The following is a 21556-nucleotide window of genomic DNA, read 5'->3' on the forward strand; positions in this document are numbered from 1 at the left end:
GCAAAAAGTGGCCGTTGTAGTTATACCTTTAACCAATATCTAATAGAATGAAGTTTCATTTTTATCAAAAGAGCTTCAAAAACCCTTATCAAAAGCAAAACGCATAATTTTTTTTGAATGAAATTATTTTTACAAAACTAAAGAAAAACAAAAGCAATTGACTCGTGTGAGTAGGGCCCTAAATGAATAAATTCAGACTGGATGCACTCATTTAAAAAAGACGCCATTAAAAAAAAAAAAAACAAAACGTCAAACAATTTTGACCGATAAACAAAATTAAAAATGTATTTAAAAAAATGTTTTTCAATGTTTATTTGTTTGTTTTGTTGCTTTAATAAATTATAAATAATGGATATTTTCCAAAAATTGGCCGAAGCCGATATCTTGGATGTACGTAAATAAAATATATAAATGATAATAACCTATTTGTTAACTTTCCAATAAGTTTCTTTCATTCTCACTAAATTATTGAATGTAACTTTTAATAATTGTTTATCTAGATTTACGATGAAATAGCTGAAATTCCAATAACAAACGAACAAGTTATTAAACACTGCATGACAGTGCCATGTAAAGTTGATCTTCGCCGATGCAATCTAGTATATTTAGTTGAACAAAAGTACAAAGACAAACTATCAACTTACAAAAAAAGTAAAAAGTTAAAATGGTTAAAAGTAAACATTCCTCGATTGTTTTCAAATCCGCAAGCTAAATACTTGGCATGGCAGGAACGTTCGCAGCGTAAATACAAAATTGAATGGCTAACTAGAAAAGCAGAAGCCATTGAACCATTGCCGCCCCTGATAAATGGTTCGTCAGATTCAGAATGCAACTCTCCTAAGGTTGTCATTATCAATGATACACAAATGACTGCACAATCAAATACATCAGCAGACAATACATTTGCTACTGTTATTCCATCTCAACCTAAATCCACAGAGATTTTACCTGGCTTTTCTGGTTTATTGAATGCTTCTAGAAGCTTAGAGGAAAGCTTTGAGCTACCGCCGATATTCTCAAATAGTGTTTCTAGTACACAGAGGAACGAGGGAGACCACAGGAGATCTCCTTCTCCTGGCATTCGAAATAAACCAGAGAGGTATAATGAAACACCAAAAAATACAACCCGTTTGCCAATGATTCAACGACAATCTGAAGGATTTTCTTCTCAGGAAGATCAATATACTTTATTTAATTTAGAAAATATGGTTACATCAACTCAAGAGTTTGGTTAGTTTAAGTTTCATAAATTATGTTAGTCTTGTTGTATTGTTAGCATTATATTCAAATTATTTAGTTTAAATTTCTTAAGTGTAATGTTATTTGACAGTGCTAGTTTTAATATATTTTTGTTTAATATCTTCTGTTTATATGTACAATTAAGTAAATAAAGAAAAAAAAAATGAAAGCATTTATCTGTATTATGAAAATTTCTCCATGTGAAACCATCAATGGACTTTGAAACAAAGGGTTCGGGCAGAGTATAAAATCTGCCCAAGCGAGGTAATCCGTCGGAGTGGAAATTCTCTGATTTCATACGAAATATGCTTCGATGTGTGTTTCTGACAGGTAAAAACTGTCCGATTCGGATGACGGATTACCTCGCTAGGGCCGAATATTTGAAACTCGGCAGTAACTTTCCTAATGAAAGAAAAACCAATGTTGGAAACTGCTAAAGAGGGCCAATACCGAGAGACAAAAATTGTCAAAGTAGTGATTCGCAAGGTGAAAAGTTCTCGGTCTGACGCAGTCATAGGGTCAGGGAAAATTTATAAATTCCACAAAGGCTTAAATTTCATAAGCTTATATCGTCGGTCGGCTTAGAGTGTAAACTTGCTAACTCCACTTTTACACTGCAGAGTCACCAGTGCACTGGTGACAAAATTGTTAAAAAATAAAATATATCTAAATGTTTCAATAAATTCAAGACATCATAAAGTTATTCCTTAGATTTCATACTATTAAATGTAAAAGAATGGATGATAAGATTTGAAAGCTTTTTGTATTTTAAATCAATTTTTATGTGGAGTTAGCAGGTTTACACTCTAAGCCGACGATATGACAATTTTGAAATTTTTATCTAATTTGGTTTGGTTGCAGGAATTCTTTCAAAAATCATCCTCAAAACATTCATTCATTTATGTCTTTTTCCACTTCTTCACTGGACCCGAATCGCTTTCGACATACAATTTTTTTAAGTTTGTGAAGCTTTTGTTCGAATATCCTCATAGCTATTTCACTAAACTTCATACGCATATCATCGAACACCATCGTATTGACCGTATCGATGGTTTTCTTTGTGGCTGCTGTTATCAGCCCTCCTTGACGTGCTTCATCGTCCAAAGACACGCGACCACGTTTAAATTCAGCTGATAATTTTGACGGTTGACGTCGCTGGAACAAGGTCTGCGTATGTTTCTATCACTTTCGAATGAATTCCATTTGGGGACTAATTCTGTCCGATATTCAAGTTCTTAATTTTAACGAGTAATAACGGTGGATGATTTTTGAAAGCTGGGGGTGGGGGAGGGGATTAATTGCTTTTCTGGCGGGCTTAAATTCCAATTTTAAATTAGTATTCATGGCAACTTGGAAACAAATAGTGAGGAGTGCAACTCCTTATTTTTTCTATTTTGAAAAAAAATATATAATACGAGTTTTTTCTATTCATATATTACTACAAAAGCATATTTGTGTACACATTCACATTCGACTTCTTGTACTATCTTTAGGACAAGTAAGGATTTGTAAACAATTATCTAAGTAAATCTAACAATCGTTGCATAATATTGCTATGATTGAGAACGGTATACAAATGGTTACCGCAATTCTGTTTGTCAGAGTGTTTGCTTCTATCTCGACCTAGAACCTACCCCGGAGAAGTAGAATTTATGCCAACTAGGGAGATGAAAAATTGAAGTTTTACTTGTCATATAACCGATGCGGGAAAATGCATTTGTTTGAATAGCGGTTTTAACGATTTTATTTAAAATGTTTATGTATTAAAAAAAAAAAATTGAAATGTATCTTACTTGTCATAACTCTGATCTCTGACTTTTCCGTAAACAACTTAACCTATTTTCACGAATGTTTTAAAAAAGAACTCTTTTAAAACCAAAATTTTCAAAACCTCGTTTTTTCGATTTTTCTTTAAAAAAAAATCGATTTTCGATGCCCTCTTTACCTACATAAGGGCATGTGAAATACTTTATATGAAAGTTAAAATAATATACCACAACAAACTAACGATAAATTGTTTGGTCTTAAAAATTTGTACTATTAAAAAAAAAATTGATAAAAAAATCATCTTATGTTGACATAAGAGATTTCCTTGTGACGAATTTATAGTTTTGGAAATAAGATGAAAATTCCTCATTGATTCCACTTGATTGCAATAGGATAGAAAGATGCTAATTAGAAATAAATGCAAAGAATAATAGAACAAAAATCAAAATTAAAAGTCGAATTAATTTACTTCAAGTTTTCTTATTGATTTTTACATTTTTCTTCTTTACTTATTGCGGTCTCAATCCAATCCAATCCAAATTCTACTTTTGGAAGTTTTTGAAAAGAAGTGTTCCCTGCCCACAAATGAAACAGAAATTCAGTATCACTTTATAACAAAAATATATATTTTTTAGGCAATACCTAGTATTCTCCAATCTATGCATTCCTGGAGTAATGGAGCTAATAAAAAAATGTTCAAAATACAAAATTAATGAACAAAAATTCGCAATGTTAAGATTCTAATGTATAACAAATTTGGTTAGGTGATTGATAACAAAACATTATATACAAATCTACAGTCAATCAAAAATTCAAATCTGTGAAAGCATCATCGTCTTCATCGAAGAGTTCTTCGAAATTCTCTTCAATTTTTCTCGACGGTTCACGAGCTGTCGAATTATTTGACGTTGGCTTGATAGTCGTTGCTGTTGTTGATTCGTTTGGTTTTTGTATTGCATTATTAACTTTTTTAATTGGAGTCATATAACTTTCAATTGGTCTAACCTAAAAACAAAAATAATAAATTATTTGAATATTAAAATAATATAATGCCATGTTAATTTTTATGATTTACCGATAAGGGAGCTGAAGAATGTGTAGCATCTTGTAAATCTTCACAAAAAAGTCCAGCTTTATTCAAAACATCTTGTTTTTCTTTAAGCATATTCCAAATGATATCATCCGCTGTTTTGTTAGCAATAAGATATCTACAAGTCACAGAACCTTTTTGACCTATTCTATGAGCTCTACTTTCAGCTTGAGCCAATGTCTATAAATTAAAAAAAAAATTAAACTTATTGTTTATTTACAAATGTCAAAAACTTACACTTGGATTCCAATCTAATTCAGCAAAGACAATAGTTTCGGCTGCAGTTAAAGTTATACCAGAGTTACAAGCTTTCAATGATAGTACAGCCACTCTACATGATGATTTATTTTGAAATATATCAACCATTTCCTGCAAAAAAGTTAAAATCAATCAAATCAGGTTTACTATCAAAAAACAAAACGGATAGTTTGCAACTTACACTTCTGACATCGCTTCTGGTACTTCCATCAATTCGAATGTAATTAACTTTTTGTTTTTCTAATGAATCACTTATAGCTTCCATCATGACTTTGTGATGAGCAAATACGATAAATTTCGTTTTTTGTTTGATGAGAGTTTTGAGATATTCACTGTGTATAAATTCAATAAATTTGAATATATTTATTTTCTTTCAAATGTATTAATTTAAATTTACCACACTGCACGTGCTTTAACAGCAGCTGTTTCCGCATAAAATCTAAGAAGTATGGTTTCTTTTTCTTTGCCTTTACTTTTTGTTAAATCGTCCGTATACGTTTGTAAGGTTTTGTCTACGTCCGAGCCATGCCAGAGGAGTGATGGATCGAGCACAACTGTTTCTCTTTGGAAAATAAAAACACAAAAAAATTAAATTGGTCTAACTCTTTAAGTCTAATTCGATTGTTTGAATTTTAAACGCTATTTCTATACAATCTATTGCTTTCAATGAAAAAAAATTCAACTGAATTGTTCGATTCGTCATGCTCGGTAAAGAAATCACTGATACATTTCATGTCCAAAAAAAGTTCAAAATAAGGCGCACCGATTTCACGTGACTTCTTTTAAATCATTCTTGAAAAAAAAACTCGTAATTCCAGGCACAATACTTCAAAAGTCTCTCCAACTGCTTGCATATGCCGACCATAATAACACAACAGGAAGAACACAGTTTGATATCAGGGACGCTTTTGTGACCATCGAAAATGGCTAAAAAGAATTTAATGGTCAATGAGGACAAAACCAACCCTATTCTATCGTAAAAAAGGGAATTATTGAAATAACAATAAAATACATAATACTGGTCAACATTGGGGTCATTCCGTAACTCAATATCGTAACTTCAATAAATAATCAATATCGTCGCAAACGATAACGCTTTCTTTTTTTTTTTGCTTTCTCTAACTCGATTATCATCATGAAAACGATTATGCTTGGACGATTAATAGACGATAGCAAATTTACTTAGGACGACTATGCCATTTAATTTGGAATTTTGAGAAAAAAGATTGAAAATCGTTTGAGTGAAAAAAAAAAACAATTTTTGATATAAAATTTTTTTATAAATTTTTTAGTATTTTTCAAAAAAAAAAGTGTGTATTTCATTATTGAGAAAATACAGTAGGTGGCCACATTTATGACCGATGAAAATTGTCACTTATTTTTCACTAATTCTTTAATTTAAATCCTCAAAAATAACTTTATTATATTTATTGTGTAGAGAGATTATTATTACTGTTATGTGAGACATAACGCCATCACTTAATTCATTTTTAAAGGGTCACAAAATTTGATGAAAATAAAGGACACAACCCTTTTTCAATATTTCGTTTCTTTGCCTTTTTCCTAAAAAATGCCTTTACTCTTTCGGGAACTCTCTTTAATACTCGTACATGAATGAGTTATTTTTCCAAGTTTGTTATGATCCAGGCACTCAGTACTAAGCTTGTTCACCAGTTGGTACACAATTTTCTGAAGCTTTTCTATTAACAATCTCCCAAGTGTCTTTTTTCTGGAATTCATCCCCTGAAAATTCCAAAACCGGTTTATTCTTTATTTTTCTTGCTATAGCCTATTGGCTACAATATGACAGGTATCTAATTTCTCTTACAGGAAATCTATTAAAACTCTCATTTACCAAATTTAAAACAAATCGTTTTCTTGATTTGGGTTGTAGTTTGAGATAGAGGCAGGTATACAGAGGGGTCCACAGAAAACCTACCTTTTATTTTGAGTTCGATTTTTTTTACGAATTCTAAACTTGCCTTACAGTAAAAAAAATATAAACCATGATTACCAAGCGTTGGTAGAAAGAGAATGTCTTAAAACCAGACGAGGTTTGGAAGGTTCACCAAAGCTTAAGACTTACTATCACGGATACAGATTTCAGCGACAAACAAAGTCTCCAGAAAACGTGGTAGAATCGCAGTAGATTGATGATGTGTATAACGAAAACATACCAAAATTTAAGTCTTATAATACATATAAAGATGTTAAACGTCGTAACTTGGATTTTAATTTGCATTAAGCACTACGCTAGGAATTCGGTTAGCAAAACAAAATTACATCGGAAAACTCTGCAGATTTCGGGACGGACTTTTCGGGTTATAAAGTAACATCAATCAATATCAAAGTTGAAGACTTATTCCTATTATCAGTGTGAAATTTCTTCGGGTCTATTCACTTCCAAAAGTCAGCATCAATTAAAAAAGGCTTCAAATAAATGAACGACTTTGTTTTTAACATACCTTAACTTCTCAGCCAGCTGAGGAAGAACTTCTGCTTTAATTCGACGCACCATGAATTTTAATTTGAGTACAACTTTCAGCTCAGTTAGATTTGATTGCCCGGATGCATCCCAACCAAAATTTGTTTGCTTTCCAGCACAATATCTTGATGCTAAACAAATAAAACAATTATTCCAGCTATAATATTTAAAAGCCATAATAGAAGTACTTACTGTAGTCAATAAAATTAAAAAACTTTCGATCAATCATTTGCAATTGACTAAACAATTCAACAGGTCTTGAAAGTGCAGGTGTTCCGGTTAATAGAATTACCCTTCTTGCTTGTGTAGATAATCTATCTGCAACAACAGTGCATTTAGCTTTGCTATTCTTGAGTGTGTGTGATTCATCAAGAATTAAAACACCAAATTTTTTCTCCAAAAGCATTTCCATACTTTTTTCCATTAGATTGTAGCTGGTTATAAGTACTTTCGCATCACCAATATATTGCTGTTTTGTACTTAGAACACAAATGTTATGAACTAAAACAGATGGGAGGAGTTCTTGTACATGGTTTTCCCAGGCATCTCTAATTAAGACAAAAAAGAAATACAATTAATCAAGATATGAAATGATACTGAACTTTGCAGACAATTAGTCTGCTGAGGTTTGGACAGCCACCAAAGTCGCAAAACTCATCCGATTTTGAAAAATTATCAGAATCTAGGGGCGATATTTTTTTATTTTTTTTATTTGTCTTAACAAAGAAGTTATGGACAAAAAACAACAAAAAATACACCAAATAATTATTTACAAACATTTTGGACTTTCGTCAATACTGTTATAATGAAAAGATTTTCATAAAAAAATGGCAATCGCTACGTTTTATTAAAATCTAGGGGAGATATTTTTAATTTTTTTTTATTTGTCAACAAAAACGTTATAACCAAAAAACGCAACAAAAAAACACATACATTTTTTTTTTTATTTTGGACTTTCGTCACCACTGTGATAATGGACCGATTTTTATTAAATAAATATCAATCGCTTTGTTTTATCAAAACCTAGGGGCGATAATTTTTAGTTTTTTTATTTGTCTTTAAAAGAAAGTTATGGCCAAAAATTAAAAAAAAAAAAAATGATTTAAACAAATTTGGACTTTCGCCACCACTGTAATAATGGACCGATTTTCAAAAAATAAATGGCTATCGCTTCATTTTATCAATTTTATTTGTGTTAACAAAAAAGTTATGGCTGCTGGATTTGCTTTTGGATTGTTGGCTTTGCTTTTGGATTGTTGGATTTGCTTTTTTAATTCAATGCACGATACAAGCGACAATTACTTTACAGCGGAAGTTTCCCTGGGTGTCCACTTCTATTTGTAATTATTCAATGGTTTAAATGCGTCCAATTTTTGCACTTACTACAGTGTACTGTTTTTCTGCCCAGTTCTGCTTGACAGCAAACTAGACATCTTCTATGGATGTTTAAAGATGTTTAAAGCATCGACAATGAAATTCATTTTGTCGCCAACATCGTCATTTTTTTTTTTAGTTTTTATCAAAACCAATCTTTGATCAACTTCATGAATCAGAAACATGCTTATCAATCAGAAAAGTATTAAATTTTTCCCAAAAATCAGGATCGTATTTAACTTTTTTTTTATCCCTAAAATACTGCGAATTTCGCTAGAATAAGGTTCCTGACAAATCAATTCATATCTTTTGTTTGAAATATTTTCAAAAACAGACAATATTGCTCTTAACAGTGTTTCTTCATTTTGTCACGTCCAAGCGCAACAAGTTCGTCTCAGAGAATGAATAATAAAAAAAAAAAAACAGTAAAAAGTTACTTTATTTTCATCAAAAAAAGCAATAAATTATTTAAAGAAAAGAACTAAAAAAATGTTAGTGTTATTCTATCGTCTGGCTTTTCAGATTTGTATTTAGTTTTGTCGATGTTGTTTTCTCAAATTAGGTTTTGGAGTTGATACTTTTAGCAACATCAGTGTTGGCGATGCTACTTTTTGTAATACACAATGCACAAAGAAATTTAAATGCACAAAGAAATTTAAATAGGAAACTAAAAAAGGTGTCCCATTTTGAAAATATTTACAGCCATATTCATTACGCTATGCACTCTTTATAATGCCTCTGAACACGAAAACCTTATTCATAAAACTTATGCAACGTTGAATAGAGACATTATAAGCTAAACGCTTTTGGGGGTTGAATAGTGCCTACATAAGGAAATTTTTAAATCAAAACTGTTATTTTCACATTAAATTAATGATTTATATGTAGTTTCGGAAAAAGTGTTATTTTTTAATTAATTTTGTTTTGCTACAATTTTCAAAATAAAAAAAAATACACTTCTGCTCAAATTTAACGCACATCCTATTTATTTTAACTCCATGAAATTTTATTACTCTTCTCTAAAAGGTTCGCGGGTTAACAGACAGACTTCAGCAAATCTCTCCCCAAATCTTCCGACGAACATTTTATTCCATACCTTGAATTTAAGATCACTATTTTCTCATTTGAGAAAATAACCATGATACTGTGGCATAATAGCAGGACTTTACTTTAAATCTGCTTTTCAACACCTACGGAGTAAGTGAGCCTTCCAAGTTTAGTACCCAAAAATACTTGACTGATGCCCTCGATAGTGCATGCTAGAGTGGTTTGAGAATATTTTCAAGATTTTAATATTCCAGCTTCGGATTGACCACACAGACATCCGGATTTGAATTCAATAGAACATGTGTAAGAAATATTGAAAAGGTGCATTCGCGACCGAAATCCAACTCCAAGCAGTCTTGATCAACTGAAAACTGAAAGAAGTGTTACAACAAAACCTTCAAAAGTTAATTATTGGAATGAACAAACGACTCTAGGTTGTCATATGCGCTAGAGGAGACTATACCAAGTATTGCATACAATTTTATGGGAAAGAACCGTCACCCGCTTGCATTTTTAAAAAATTTTTCTTCTTAAAAACAAAAATTATTTTATAATCAGTTTTCAGACCTTGAATTGTTAAATTTGGTTTATCTTTTTTTTGGTTGATAATACTGTTGCAAGCCTTTTAAAATAAGATGCACGGGTATAACTTCTGAAGAAAAATGTGTGCGTTAATTTTGAGCAGGAGTTTATACAAAAATGCTCCTTCAGAACTTGAACCCGAGACCCTTCACACACTGACTGAGTGCTCTTACTTCAGACCAACTCGACCTGGAAAATCTCGCATGAATAAAATTATTATGAAGTTCTTATGCCTAAATGTAAAAAATTTCCCTGGATTCTAATGAATAAGGCTGTTAACCTTTTGGTAATAATCTTTCTTGTTAAGGTCAATGAAAATTTGAAAAAAAAAAATATGGAATAGAAATTTTTGTACGAACAATCGATTACCGTATCTGAAATCGGTCTATTTTGTTAAGACAAATAAAACAAAAAAACTAAAAAAATATCGCCTTTAGGTTTTGATAAAACGAAGCGATTGGCATTTATTTTATGAAGATCGGTCCACTACTGCAGATAATAATTTTTTCAATTATTTGTTTGGTGTTTTTTGCCTTTTTTTGCCATAACCTTTTTGTTAAAACAGATGAAAAAAAAAATCGCCCCTATATTTTGATAATACAAAGCAATCGCCGTTTAATCGGACTTTTGTGACTTTGGTGGCTATCCAAACGTCAGTAGATAAATTGTCTGCAATGTTCAGGATCATGATATGTGAGATTAAAAGTGAGAGTTACCTGGTTGAAGCTGTTGTGCAAATAAAAAGTGGCCAATCTTCTCGATAAAAGTCAGCTATAGCCAAAGCTTGATAAGTCTTTCCAAGTCCCATCTCGTCGGCAATCATTACCCGACCATGCTTCGATATTCCAAATGTAACTCCTTCTTTTTGAAAAGGCAATAGTTTCTCAACAAGCTTGGGTTCGATTGAAGCTAGACACGAGGGATCTGGCTCTTTAACTGGTGTCTGACAAAGTTTAAATATATTTTTAGGAATAACTCCTATTACAACGTACGGCTTTAAGCCAGCACATTTGTCCTGAACTAATTGATAGTCATTTACAGAGAAGCTCCAGATTCTTGTATTGCCATCTGAAATAGAGAATGACTCAGTTAGATTTTGTTAACACAAAACAAAGTCATCATTTTAACCATAAGCCTTGGAAGGTATTGATTTAAAGACTTCAATAAGTTGTGTATGATATCCCGACGGATTGACGGCGAATCGATAGCAACTAATCAAATAACAGGTACATGAAACACTCTGGACAAAAACCGGTGCTATTTTTGATTTATTGTCTGTTGTGAGAGCATTTTTAAACACACTATTCCCAGCTGAAGATTGCTGCTGCTGTGGACTGTTGCTATTGCCATTAGGTCTCGTGTAAGGATGTGTTGAATTTCTTGCCTCATTTCGATTGGCAAATGTTGAACTTTGTTTGATAGCTTTTAAAAAATCTGATGCTTTATTTTCTGAATTGGATTTGTAAAAAGTTTGCACTGGACTTGTTATTGTTTTTGGAGCGGATGAGGCTGATGCAGATGGAGAAGAATTTGTTGTTTGTGGTGGGTGAACTGAATTCTTTGGCGGTACAATTGTTGGTTTGTTCGGAATTTGATTTTTTTTGGCTTTTAATTTTTCTAATGCGATACGCTTTTTTTCAGCAATTTCTGCAGCACTACATGTGGACATTATATGGAAATTTTAATTAAATATAATTTAAATAAAATTTTAAACAAATTTGGATAAATGGATTTTTTATTTTTGTTTGTGACACTTGTTAGCGGGAAAAATTGGCATGTTCAATTTTCTGAAGTGATTAGGTGTGTTCAAGGAAGTGAGACAAACAATCTCAGTCGTCAGTGTATTTTATGTCGAATTCCTTTCAATTTTTTGAATCGCCTCAAAAAAATCGAATTTTTGGTGTTAAAAAGGAACATGAAAACAGACCGAATTCTTTTTGCGATTGTATGTGTGTCATTTGACAACAATTTTTACACAAACGTCAAGCTGAAACCAAAACAATTTCTGCAAAATAAAACCAGAGATTCCTTTGATCAATAATTTTGTTTATTTTCTTCGGTAATATAGATTTATTTTAATCAGAATCAAAGGGAAATTGCAGTTATTATTAAGATCTGAGTGAAGATGAAGTAGAAGGTTATTATTTTGGCCGTATGCTGTGGTTTTACAGAGAAAAATTTTTCTGACGATAATTACGAGAAGAAAAGTCACAGTAATTTGACTTTTTCACAAGAACTATGCCAGGAAAAAATATATTTTGATCGCACATTATTTTTTTTATTTATTTAATATTTTTCCGCAATAAAAATACGATTTTCAATTAAAATTTTCTCTTTATTTGAAGTTGGTGTTCTCAAATAAACAAACAACACGAAGAAAACTTTCAGCTTGACGTTTGAGAAATGTCAAATGTTCCAAGTGTGTGTGCCAATCCGTGTAAATCTCTCAAAAAAGAAGGATTAAAAAAAATTCGAATTCTGCTTCGTTTGAGGCGAATTTTTTTTCTATGGAACATGATTTTCAGAAAAAATTCGCTTCGAGATCGCCGAAAATTCGATTTTTCAATTGAAAGGAATTCGACATTAGTCGTGTTTATTTGAATGTGGAACGCAATTCGCATAAGTTGCAGTTTATTAAAATACTACATATTTTGGCGTCCTTCAAAGAACAATCGAGAAGCTTCTATAAACCTTTCCAGATGCTACATTTTGTACACCTGTAAAGCTTTACAAGAGTAAAATTGTTATCATAATAAGAAGCTTCTAAGGATATTATTTGTCGTGGATTCCTATAGGATTAAACGCTTCTCAACATCGTTATAGTATGCTTATAGATAATTTTCTCATCGCACCTATAATCCCACTATAAGATACTCCTAAGATGTTTCTTAGAAGTATAAATATCAGCGTTTACTGATAATTTTTTACCATGGGTAGCATACCAGCCATTGACCTATTATATATGGACTGCCAGGACCAGGTTCAAGCTATGGTGGCGCCCCTTGGTAGGGCAGCGGGAAATAGTATTTTGACATCTAGGTTTTGTGACTTTTGATTGTCACAAAAAAAAAAAACAATTTAATTATTTACAAAAATTGTTCAAGGAGTTTTGAGTTTCCCAAGAATAAAAAGGTAACAACAAATTAAAAATACATTATACTAATAAATTCTTTACATAGTTTTATTTCAAATTTTCTAAACCTTAATAATATTGATTTTTCTTCATTAGATCGCATCTTAAAGTTCATTAAACAAATACTTTTTTTTCAGGCGTCCCCGACCTAAAAACAGAACCAACACAATTCCTTGACATTCATTTGGAATCCCTACATGAAATGGGACCTTGGAACCTAAAGAAGCAGAGCTAGAGCATCGCCGACAAGAAGATGTCTTAAAACGTTACAGCTCAAAGAAGGAATCGATTTGCCAACATAGCTGAGACTGCGCTCGCTAAAGAAAGATTTCAGGTAGGAATTCTTTAACAAAATGATTTGGATTTGAATAACAAATGTTTTTTTTTATTTTAAGAATGAAGGCTAGATAGCGTTAGAAGGTAACTCACTTGTGAAGCTCTTCAATAGGAAAATGCGATCACGAAAAAGTTTGAACCCCCCAAACCAGACCTGAATTGAAGACTTTTCAAGCTCTCCAGAGAAGACATCAGAACAGATGAAAAGATGCTAGCAAAGGGTGAGATCTCAGAACAAGAAAGCAATTGTGTTGGGGAGAACTCATGGAGTCAACCGGTGAGATAATAATTTGTGTATTAAATTCTTGGTTTCCCTTTTTAATTATTTATCTCCTTAGCTTTACAATGAATTTGCGGTACCCTTCCCGAATCCATATCAAATCACAAGAGCTGGAGTCAAGATCATTACTTTCGCCCTCAGGATTTAAGTTCATCTGTTGAAACAAAAAGTAGTCCTTGTTACTGTAACGTTTTATTCCGGGTTCACGATAAAACTTATTTAATTTCCACTTATATTTCCGTTCAAATAAGAACACACTTTATTTCAACTCAATTTACTTTTATTATTCGCTCAAACAAACACACTTTTAAATCACTTTATTTACTACTAACAATTCGCAACACTTTATTTCACTTTGTACTGTACTCTTTCACTTTCGAGATTAAACTGTCCGGTCGGTGCCCTTTTATACCTGAAATTCGGAATTCGAGAATGTCTTCGAAGGTTCTCGTCTTTGCTTCTCGAAGCTTCCTTTCCAAGAGGGGGCGCTTCATACTTCCAGTCCAGTGGGATATTTTGGGATATTCAGCAGTCGAGGGAATTTCTTTGGATGCGTTCAGAGGGTAGTTTCTTAATTACTAAAGGTCCGTTCACATTTCTACCTTTACTGTAGCAGGTAGTGTGTTCAGACTTTTATCTTAAAAGTAGTTCGGTAATTCATCGTTACATTGCCCCCCTCTTAGGATTGTTCGTCCCGAACAACTCCATTGCTTCTTTCACCATTATAACGATGTAAACGGTCACAATGAACTACCTTTAATTTGCCTCTTACCCCTCTCTGTATACGGTAAACCACGTCGTTGATTCTGGTTATTACTGTGTAAGGGCCTTCCCAGTTTTGTTGTAGCTTCGGTGATAGTCCCTTTTGTCGGTGGGGATTGTAAAACCACACAAGTTCTCCTTCTTGAAACCCTGTTGCTGTCGCTCGTGCGTCATATCTTGTTTTCATCCTGTCACTAGACGCTTTTATATTTGTCCTTGTCCGTTGGTGAATGTCAGCCAGTGTTTCTTTCAGGTTATCAACATACTCATCTATTTCCTGTGGCTCATTTGGAACACATCCGAATTTTATCTCACTTGGCAGCCGTATTGTAGAACCAAAAAGGACTTCCGATGGTGTATGTCCAGTAGAACTATGTGTTGCACTTCTATAAGCCATCAAGAATAATGGAATATGTCGATCCCAGTCTCGTTGATTATCGTTGACTACTTTTGACAGGTGTTCTTTAAGTGTCCTGTTAAATCGCTCAACCATCCCATCAGATTGTGGATGAAGCGGTGTTGTTCGCGTCTTCTTGATGCCAAGGAGTGAGCAAACCTCTTGAAAAATCTTAGATTCGAAGTTCCTTCCTTGGTCGGAATGAAGTTCCATGGGTACTCCGAACCTGCTCACCCAATGAAAGACAATCTTATCCACAACTGTTTTGGTTTCCTGGTTTGGGATGGCAAATGCCTCAGTCCACTTGCTGAAGTAATCCATCACTACGAGGATATACCGGTTTCCTTTGTTGGTTTCGGGAAAAGGACCTGCCACGTCTATTGCAATCCTCTCAAAAGGTGTGCCCACATTGTACTGATGCATCTTGCTTTGCATTTTTCTAGCTGGTCCTTTGCTAGCGGCACAAGTATCACATTTTCGGCACCACTTTTCAACGTCTTCTCTCATACGTAACCAGTAGAATTGCTGGCGTACCTTTTCCAGCGTCTTGTTGATGCCTAAATGGCCTCCAGAAGTTCCCTCGTGCATCTCTCGGAGAACATCATTAACCTTTGACTGAGGTACGATTAGTTGCATTACATAAGATTTACCATCTGCGGATTCCCACTTACGCCTGAGTAACCCTTCTTGCACATGAAGTGAGTCCCATTGTGCCCAATATGCTTTGAGATTGGGGCTTCGGTCGGATATGTCGGCCCATTCTGGTTTCTCTTCATGTTCCTTCCATGCAAGGATGGGTTCGATGTCTGAATCTTCCTGTTGGGCCATCCTGAGTTCTTCATTACTCCAGCCGCAAATGGGATCAGCTCTCGTTCTTCTTACAGCGACAACTTCCTTTTCCTCTAGCCGTGTGCAATGCTTGCAGTCTTGCTTGCACGGGCGCCGAGATAATGCGTCTGCATTTGAATGTAGCTTTCCTCTTCGATGTTGAATCTGACATTGATACGTCTGGAGTATCTCGATCCATCTTGCTACTTGACCCTCTGGATTTTTGAAGTTCAAAAGCCAATTTAGTGCACCATGATCTGTGCGAAGAAGGAACTTCTGTCCATAGATGTACTTATGGAAGTGCTTTGTTGCCAATACCAGAGCTAGAAGTTCCCTTCTGGTCACGCAATAGTTTCTTTCTTGTTTCGAGAGTACCTTGCTGAAATAGGCAACGACCTTTTCTTCTCCGTCATGAACTTGCGATAAAACAGCACCAACTCCAACATTACTTGCATCTGCGTCAATGATGAATTGTTTGCCTGGAGTCGGATAGGCCAACACAGGAGCTTCACATAACCGTAGCTTCAGTTCCTGAAAGCTTTTCTCACACTCACCTGACCATTTAAAGGGTTTACCCTTCTCCGTAAGCTGGTGCAAGCTTTTGGCGATTCTCGCAAAATCCTTCACGAACCGTCGATAGTACGTTGCCAGACCGAGGAAACTCCGAAGTTGATGCTTGTCCTGAGGGGTTGGCCAATTCTTCACAGTGTCAACTTTTTCTGGATCAGTCATTACTCCTTGGGATGAGATGATATGCCCCAAATATTTAACCTCGGTCTTGAAAAGTGCACATTTCTTTGGATTCAACTTAAGATGTGCTTCTCGTAGCCTTTGGAATACAGCCTTTAGGTTTTCACAATGGTCATCAAATGTTTTCCCGTAAACGATGACATCATCCAAATAGACTAGGCAAGATTTCCAGGTTAATCCATTTAAAACGCACTCCATTAAGCGCTCAAAAGTAGCTGGGGCATTGCATAGCCCAAACGGCATGACATTAAACTGCCACAGACCATTTCCTGTGGAGAAAGCCGTCTTCTCCCGATCTTCTGGATGAATTTCTACCTGCCAGTAGCCACTCTTCAAATCCAAAGTCGAAAACCATTGTGCTCCTTCCATTGCATCTAGAGTATCGCTGATTCTTGGCAGTGGGTAGCTGTCTTTCTTCGTCACATCATTCAGCCTGCGGTAGTCGACACAAAATCGAGTGCTTCCGTCCTTCTTTTTGACGAGAACTACCGGTGATGCCCAAGGGCTTTTGGAATTTTCGATTAGCCCGTCTTTCTTCATTGTTGTTATCATTTCTTCAACTTCACCTTGTTTGGCCAAGGGGAGACGTCTTGCTGGTTGACGAATCGGCCTAGCGTCTCCTGTATCGATTCGGTGCTGCACCAGTTGTGTTCGGCCGTATTGCCCGCTGGGTGAAGAGAAGATATCAGCATATTCATGAAGAAGCCTTCCCGCAACATTAAGCTGATGTTGACTCAGGTTGTCTGAATTGAGAATTTGTTTCTTTAGTTTCTCCGAGTTCATAGTCATCTGTGTGTCCACCTCGTTGATCTTAGTTATTGCGGCCACAGATTCACATTGGCCAACAACTTCTCCTTTCTTAAGCTTGATTGGGTACGGTTTGATGTTAAGTATCCGTACAGGTACCATGTTGTTCTTTGGTGCCACAAGAGTCTTCCCGATGATGATGTTTTCGGAACTCTGCTCAACTTCTGGTTCGACCATGAGGTATCGATGGCTTCCACAGTTCCCCTTTAACTTCGTCCACACAAAAACTTCTGAAGAAGGAGGCAGGCACATGTCTTCTTTGATAACAGTTCTAATTGTTGTTGAGTTTTCGCTGCCATAGACCATTGGAATCTCTACATTTCTGTATTTCAGGACTTGATTACCTATATCCAAAATGATTCCATGCTCCTTCATGAAGTCGATTCCAATGATGCACTCGTCACATATATCTGCCACCAAAAACACATGTGAAAACTCTAGTTCAGCTACACGGATCTTAAGACGAACTTCTCCGTACACTCTTGCTGCTTCTCCTGTGGCGGTCTTCAGACGGTAGCTGTTGGTGTTATGTAGCCATGTCATCTTCACCAAGTCTCTTCGTACAATGGAGGCGGTGGCACCGGTGTCAATTGTAGCCACGTGTTGTTTGTTGTTTATAGTCGCCTCCACTGTCAGACTTTTGTTGTCTCGTTTAGTCTGTGAGACTTGAATTGTGGTTCTGGGGCCATCGATACCAGAAACCAGCTTCTGCCCCTCGACGTTGGTTCTTACTCGTTTCGAATGGGAATCAAGTTGAGGATGAGCGTCGATTGTATCGCTTACCTGTTGTTGGGCAATATTCCTGTTTCCACAGTGTTCGCAAGCAGTTCTTCTTGGTGGCAATCTGCACTGCCGCTGGAGATGTCCGGTCTTGTTACAGTTCCAGCATCGAGCAGCTCCGTCTCGCTGGTTTCTTTGGATTGCGAGTTTTTGACAAGAGCATTCCTCCACTGCAACTTCTCTTACCCGATGAACGCCTTGAGAAGCCTGTTCTGCTGCTTCCATAGTTAGTGCGAACGCTAATGCTTCAGGAAGGGAATGTTTTCCGGCTGTCCGAATCGCTCGCTGGAGATTTGTATCAGATACAGCACGAATAAAGGCTTCTGTCGCAAACTGACTGATAATATCGTCTCCTGCTTTCGGATATGCCAGATGAGCCAACCTTTCAATATCAGCTTGGAGTTGTTGCAGAGTTTCTCCTCTTTTCTTGACTCTTGTATTCAGTTGGACGCGGAAGACTTCTTGCATATGGCCATCTCCAAAGCGTTTTTCAATTACCTGAACAAGAGCGTTAAAGTTACCATTCTTCTCTGGTGGTAAAGTTTGTAATAACTCAGCAGCAGGACCTCTAAGAGCAAGAGTCAGCGCTATGCATTTGTCTTCGTCATCCCAGCCATTGGTTGTGGCAGCTGCCTCAAACTGTTTCTTGTAGATTGACCAAGAACTTTGTCCATCAAAGGTTGGTGGATGGATCTCCTTCTTCTTTGGATACTCACCAGAACTTTCTCGAATCTTAATTTTCCGAACTTTGTCAAGTTCTTCGGTAAAACTTTGGATTTTAACTTCTATTCTTTCAAATTTTTCATCCACTTTCTCGAATTTTCCATCTACTTGCTCGAGTTTTTCTTCAACTTTCTCAATTTTTTCTTGAGATTGTTTTGCAACGTCTTTTATGGAAGCATCAAGAGCAACAAACTTGTTCTCGATCGTATCAAGCTTACCTTCGATGAGGGTTTTCTGTTCATCTAGAAGGTTCTTTTGCTCGGTACGTTGTGCCTCAATTTTTTCAAGAAGATTCTTCTGTTCATCCTTTTGTTCTTTACGTTGTTGTTCCATTTGATCTTTCTGTTCTTTGCGTTGTGTCTCAATTTGATCTTTCTGTTCTTCAAATTTTGCAAGGAGAACAGCCATCATGGATGACATATCGGAACTAGTACTTACTCGTTCTTCTATCATTTCAACTTCGAATTGAAATGTATCCAAATCTTCGTTTTTCTGGGTTAAATAATCCTGTAGACGAATAATGAGATCATTTTTCGATCCAGCAGTAGGAAGACCTCGCTTAGTTAATTCCGCCTTCAGCTCAGTCAAACTTAACTGATTTAGTGTTTTACCCATTTTAACTTTTCAAAACGCGAGCACTTTTACTTATTTCAAAATGTTTACACTTTGTTTATTGTTAAATCACACGCCCACCTTTTATTTTATTCGCGAAATTATCTGATTCGCACAAATAAATAAGTTTTATTCCACTTTTCTGACACCAATGTAACGTTTTATTCCGGGTTCACGATAAAACTTATTTAATTTCCACTTATATTTCCGTTCAAATAAGAACACACTTTATTTCAACTCAATTTACTTTTATTATTCGCTCAAACAAACACACTTTTAAATCACTTTATTTACTACTAACAATTCGCAACACTTTATTTCACTTTGTACTGTACTCTTTCACTTTCGAGATTAAACTGTCCGGTCGGTGCCCTTTTATACCTGAAATTCGGAATTCGAGAATGTCTTCGAAGGTTCTCGTCTTTGCTTCTCGAAGCTTCCTTTCCAAGAGGGGGCGCTTCATACTTCCAGTCCAGTGGGATATTTTGGGATATTCAGCAGTCGAGGGAATTTCTTTGGATGCGTTCAGAGGGTAGTTTCTTAATTACTAAAGGTCCGTTCACATTTCTACCTTTACTGTAGCAGGTAGTGTGTTCAGACTTTTATCTTAAAAGTAGTTCGGTAATTCATCGTTACATTACATATAATTCAAAATTTAATATTTAATGTTTAATCTATGTTTGTTTTGTTTAAGTTTCCCCTTGCGAGCAACGGAAGAACCGTCAGCAGTCATTGACACACTTCCATCAACATCAAAGCGAAAGAACAAAGAAGTGATCGCAAAAAGTGCCTCCCAAAAAGAACTTCCAGTGCACCCACTGCAACACACACTTCCCACTGCTTAAAGAGAAGAAACACATATGATTAAACAACACGGTTATTATAAGCGTGTTAACCGTCGACCGATGCGTGACCCACCGACATCAACTTTTACCACAACTCTGAATGCAGTTGATCCCGCTGCTGGAGCTGCTCCTTTGTTACTCGGCTTGGATGGACTTGCACCACCATCCTTGCTAACTTGCGAAGAAGATGAAGACTCCAAAGCGGCAATTGTTAAAATCGAACAAGGCAACCAAGATTGCAAGAATAAAAAAATGGAATATTTGGGAAATAATAATAATAGGTCAATGATACCAGCTTTATAGGTGCGAATAGCCCTTTGGGCTCGAAACTCGGAAGCAAAAATGTTAGTTGGGCAAGAATATATAAGCCGTTTTTTATTGTCCCACTTATGATCCATATAGATCATTAATTAATATGTATTACAACAACTTCAAGAGATCTTGCTTTTCATCAGGATCACGAATGACGAATGAAAACCAAGATCACGGTTCGTGATCCTAATAAAAAGCAAGATCTCATGTAGTTGTTGTTATACTTGTTAATTACACTTGTCAACAAGGTTTTCACCACAAGAACCACAATATACTTTTCTATAGTTTTTTGATGTGTTGAACTCGAATCTGAAGTATTACCGTTAAAAAATGTCAAAATACATCATTTGGGCTGTTTTCGAGGCTATGTTATTATGTAGGGTAATTCATTTTGGCTGCTCGAACAGCCAAAATGACATTTTTTTAGCATTTTATTACGGTAATATCTTAACAACGGAGAACAATGACTTCAGATTCGAATTCAGTACATCAAAAACCCCTAGAAAAGTATTTCTGCGTTCTTGTGGCAAAAAAAAAGTTCAATTATGTTGACCAGTGTTATTGATCTATATGGATCATGTCCCAACTAACATTTCAGCTTCGGTTAAGGTATTACAAAAGCTACATTTCAGCTTCTTTTAAACTTTAGTAAGGTTGTTGGGCATGGAAAAAGGAGAACGTTATACAAGTTTGACCCTCTATAAGAAGTTTAAACGAAGCTTTACCGAAGCTCTACCGAAGCTTTGAGATTTGACAGATAGCTTCGGAAGAGCTTGTATAGCTCTTTAATACATGTCTTATCGAAATTAAAAAAAACAACTACAAAAACAAAAAAGAATCCTTTTTTACTGGTTTTTATTTGATTTTAAATCATGAATTTTATATTTTTACCTGAAATTATATATATTTTTCCATTAGTTTTTAGTATATATATTGATAATAATTTTAAAAGTATATAATTTTGTTTACCACACCCAGGAATTGAACTTCGTACCTACTTGGTGGCAGTCCGCCACTCAACCCACTCGGCCATCCTAGTATATTCATTAATGAAATTAAAATCTTAATCAGTTCGAATAGCAGAAATGTCAAACAAAAAATGTCTGAGCTAAATTATTCAATGCCAAAACCAAAAAGTGTCCGAGCTAG

At 35.1% G+C, this 21556-nt stretch overlaps 2 protein-coding genes and 1 long non-coding RNA gene across 3 annotated transcripts; 2 read left to right on the plus strand and 1 right to left on the minus strand.

The window, feature by feature from the left end:
• The first annotated feature begins 271 nt into the window (after nucleotides 1-271).
• LOC129905824 (uncharacterized) lies at nucleotides 272-1405 on the plus strand. The gene is made up of 2 exons (XM_055981413.1): nucleotides 272-390; nucleotides 501-1405. Exons 1-2 carry the CDS (start codon nucleotides 349-351, stop codon nucleotides 1233-1235), a joined length of 777 nt encoding a protein of 258 aa, XP_055837388.1. The 5' UTR covers nucleotides 272-348; the 3' UTR covers nucleotides 1236-1405.
• A 2205-nt stretch (nucleotides 1406-3610) lies between these two features.
• LOC129905825 (SWI/SNF-related matrix-associated actin-dependent regulator of chromatin subfamily A-like protein 1) lies at nucleotides 3611-11614 on the minus strand. Its single transcript, XM_055981414.1, has 9 exons — nucleotides 10971-11614; nucleotides 10559-10910; nucleotides 7032-7387; nucleotides 6820-6970; nucleotides 4752-4916; nucleotides 4536-4686; nucleotides 4334-4465; nucleotides 4082-4276; nucleotides 3611-4011 (listed from the first exon to the last, which is right to left on the minus strand). Exons 1-9 carry the CDS (start codon nucleotides 11509-11511, stop codon nucleotides 3811-3813), a joined length of 2244 nt encoding a protein of 747 aa, XP_055837389.1. The 5' UTR covers nucleotides 11512-11614; the 3' UTR covers nucleotides 3611-3810.
• Nucleotides 11615-12854: 1240 nt separating this feature from the next.
• Nucleotides 12855-13764, plus strand: LOC129905826 (uncharacterized). Its single transcript, XR_008770664.1, has 4 exons — nucleotides 12855-12974; nucleotides 13113-13309; nucleotides 13371-13588; nucleotides 13650-13764. It is a non-coding gene; the product is annotated as an uncharacterized LOC129905826 (long non-coding RNA).
• Nucleotides 13765-21556: the final 7792 nt, after the last annotated feature.

This window comes from Episyrphus balteatus, chromosome 1 (genome assembly GCF_945859705.1).
Source record: "Episyrphus balteatus chromosome 1, idEpiBalt1.1, whole genome shotgun sequence".
NCBI classification, from domain to species: domain Eukaryota; kingdom Metazoa; phylum Arthropoda; class Insecta; order Diptera; family Syrphidae; genus Episyrphus; species Episyrphus balteatus.

Coding starts and splice junctions, on each gene's coding strand:
- LOC129905824 (XM_055981413.1), top strand. CDS start 349: ATGGATATTTTCCAAAAATTGGCCGAAGCCGATATCTTGGAT. Junction 391..500: donor CCGAAGCCGATATCTTGGAT/GTACGTAAATAA, acceptor TTGTTTATCTAG/ATTTACGATGAAATAGCTGA.
- LOC129905825 (XM_055981414.1), bottom strand. CDS start 11,511: ATGTCCACATGTAGTGCTGCAGAAATTGCTGAAAAAAAGCGTATCGCA. Junction 6,971..7,031: donor TTTTAATTTTATTGACTACA/GTAAGTACTTCT, acceptor TTATTTGTTTAG/CATCAAGATATTGTGCTGGA. Junction 4,277..4,333: donor AATTAGATTGGAATCCAAGT/GTAAGTTTTTGA, acceptor TTTAATTTATAG/ACATTGGCTCAAGCTGAAAG.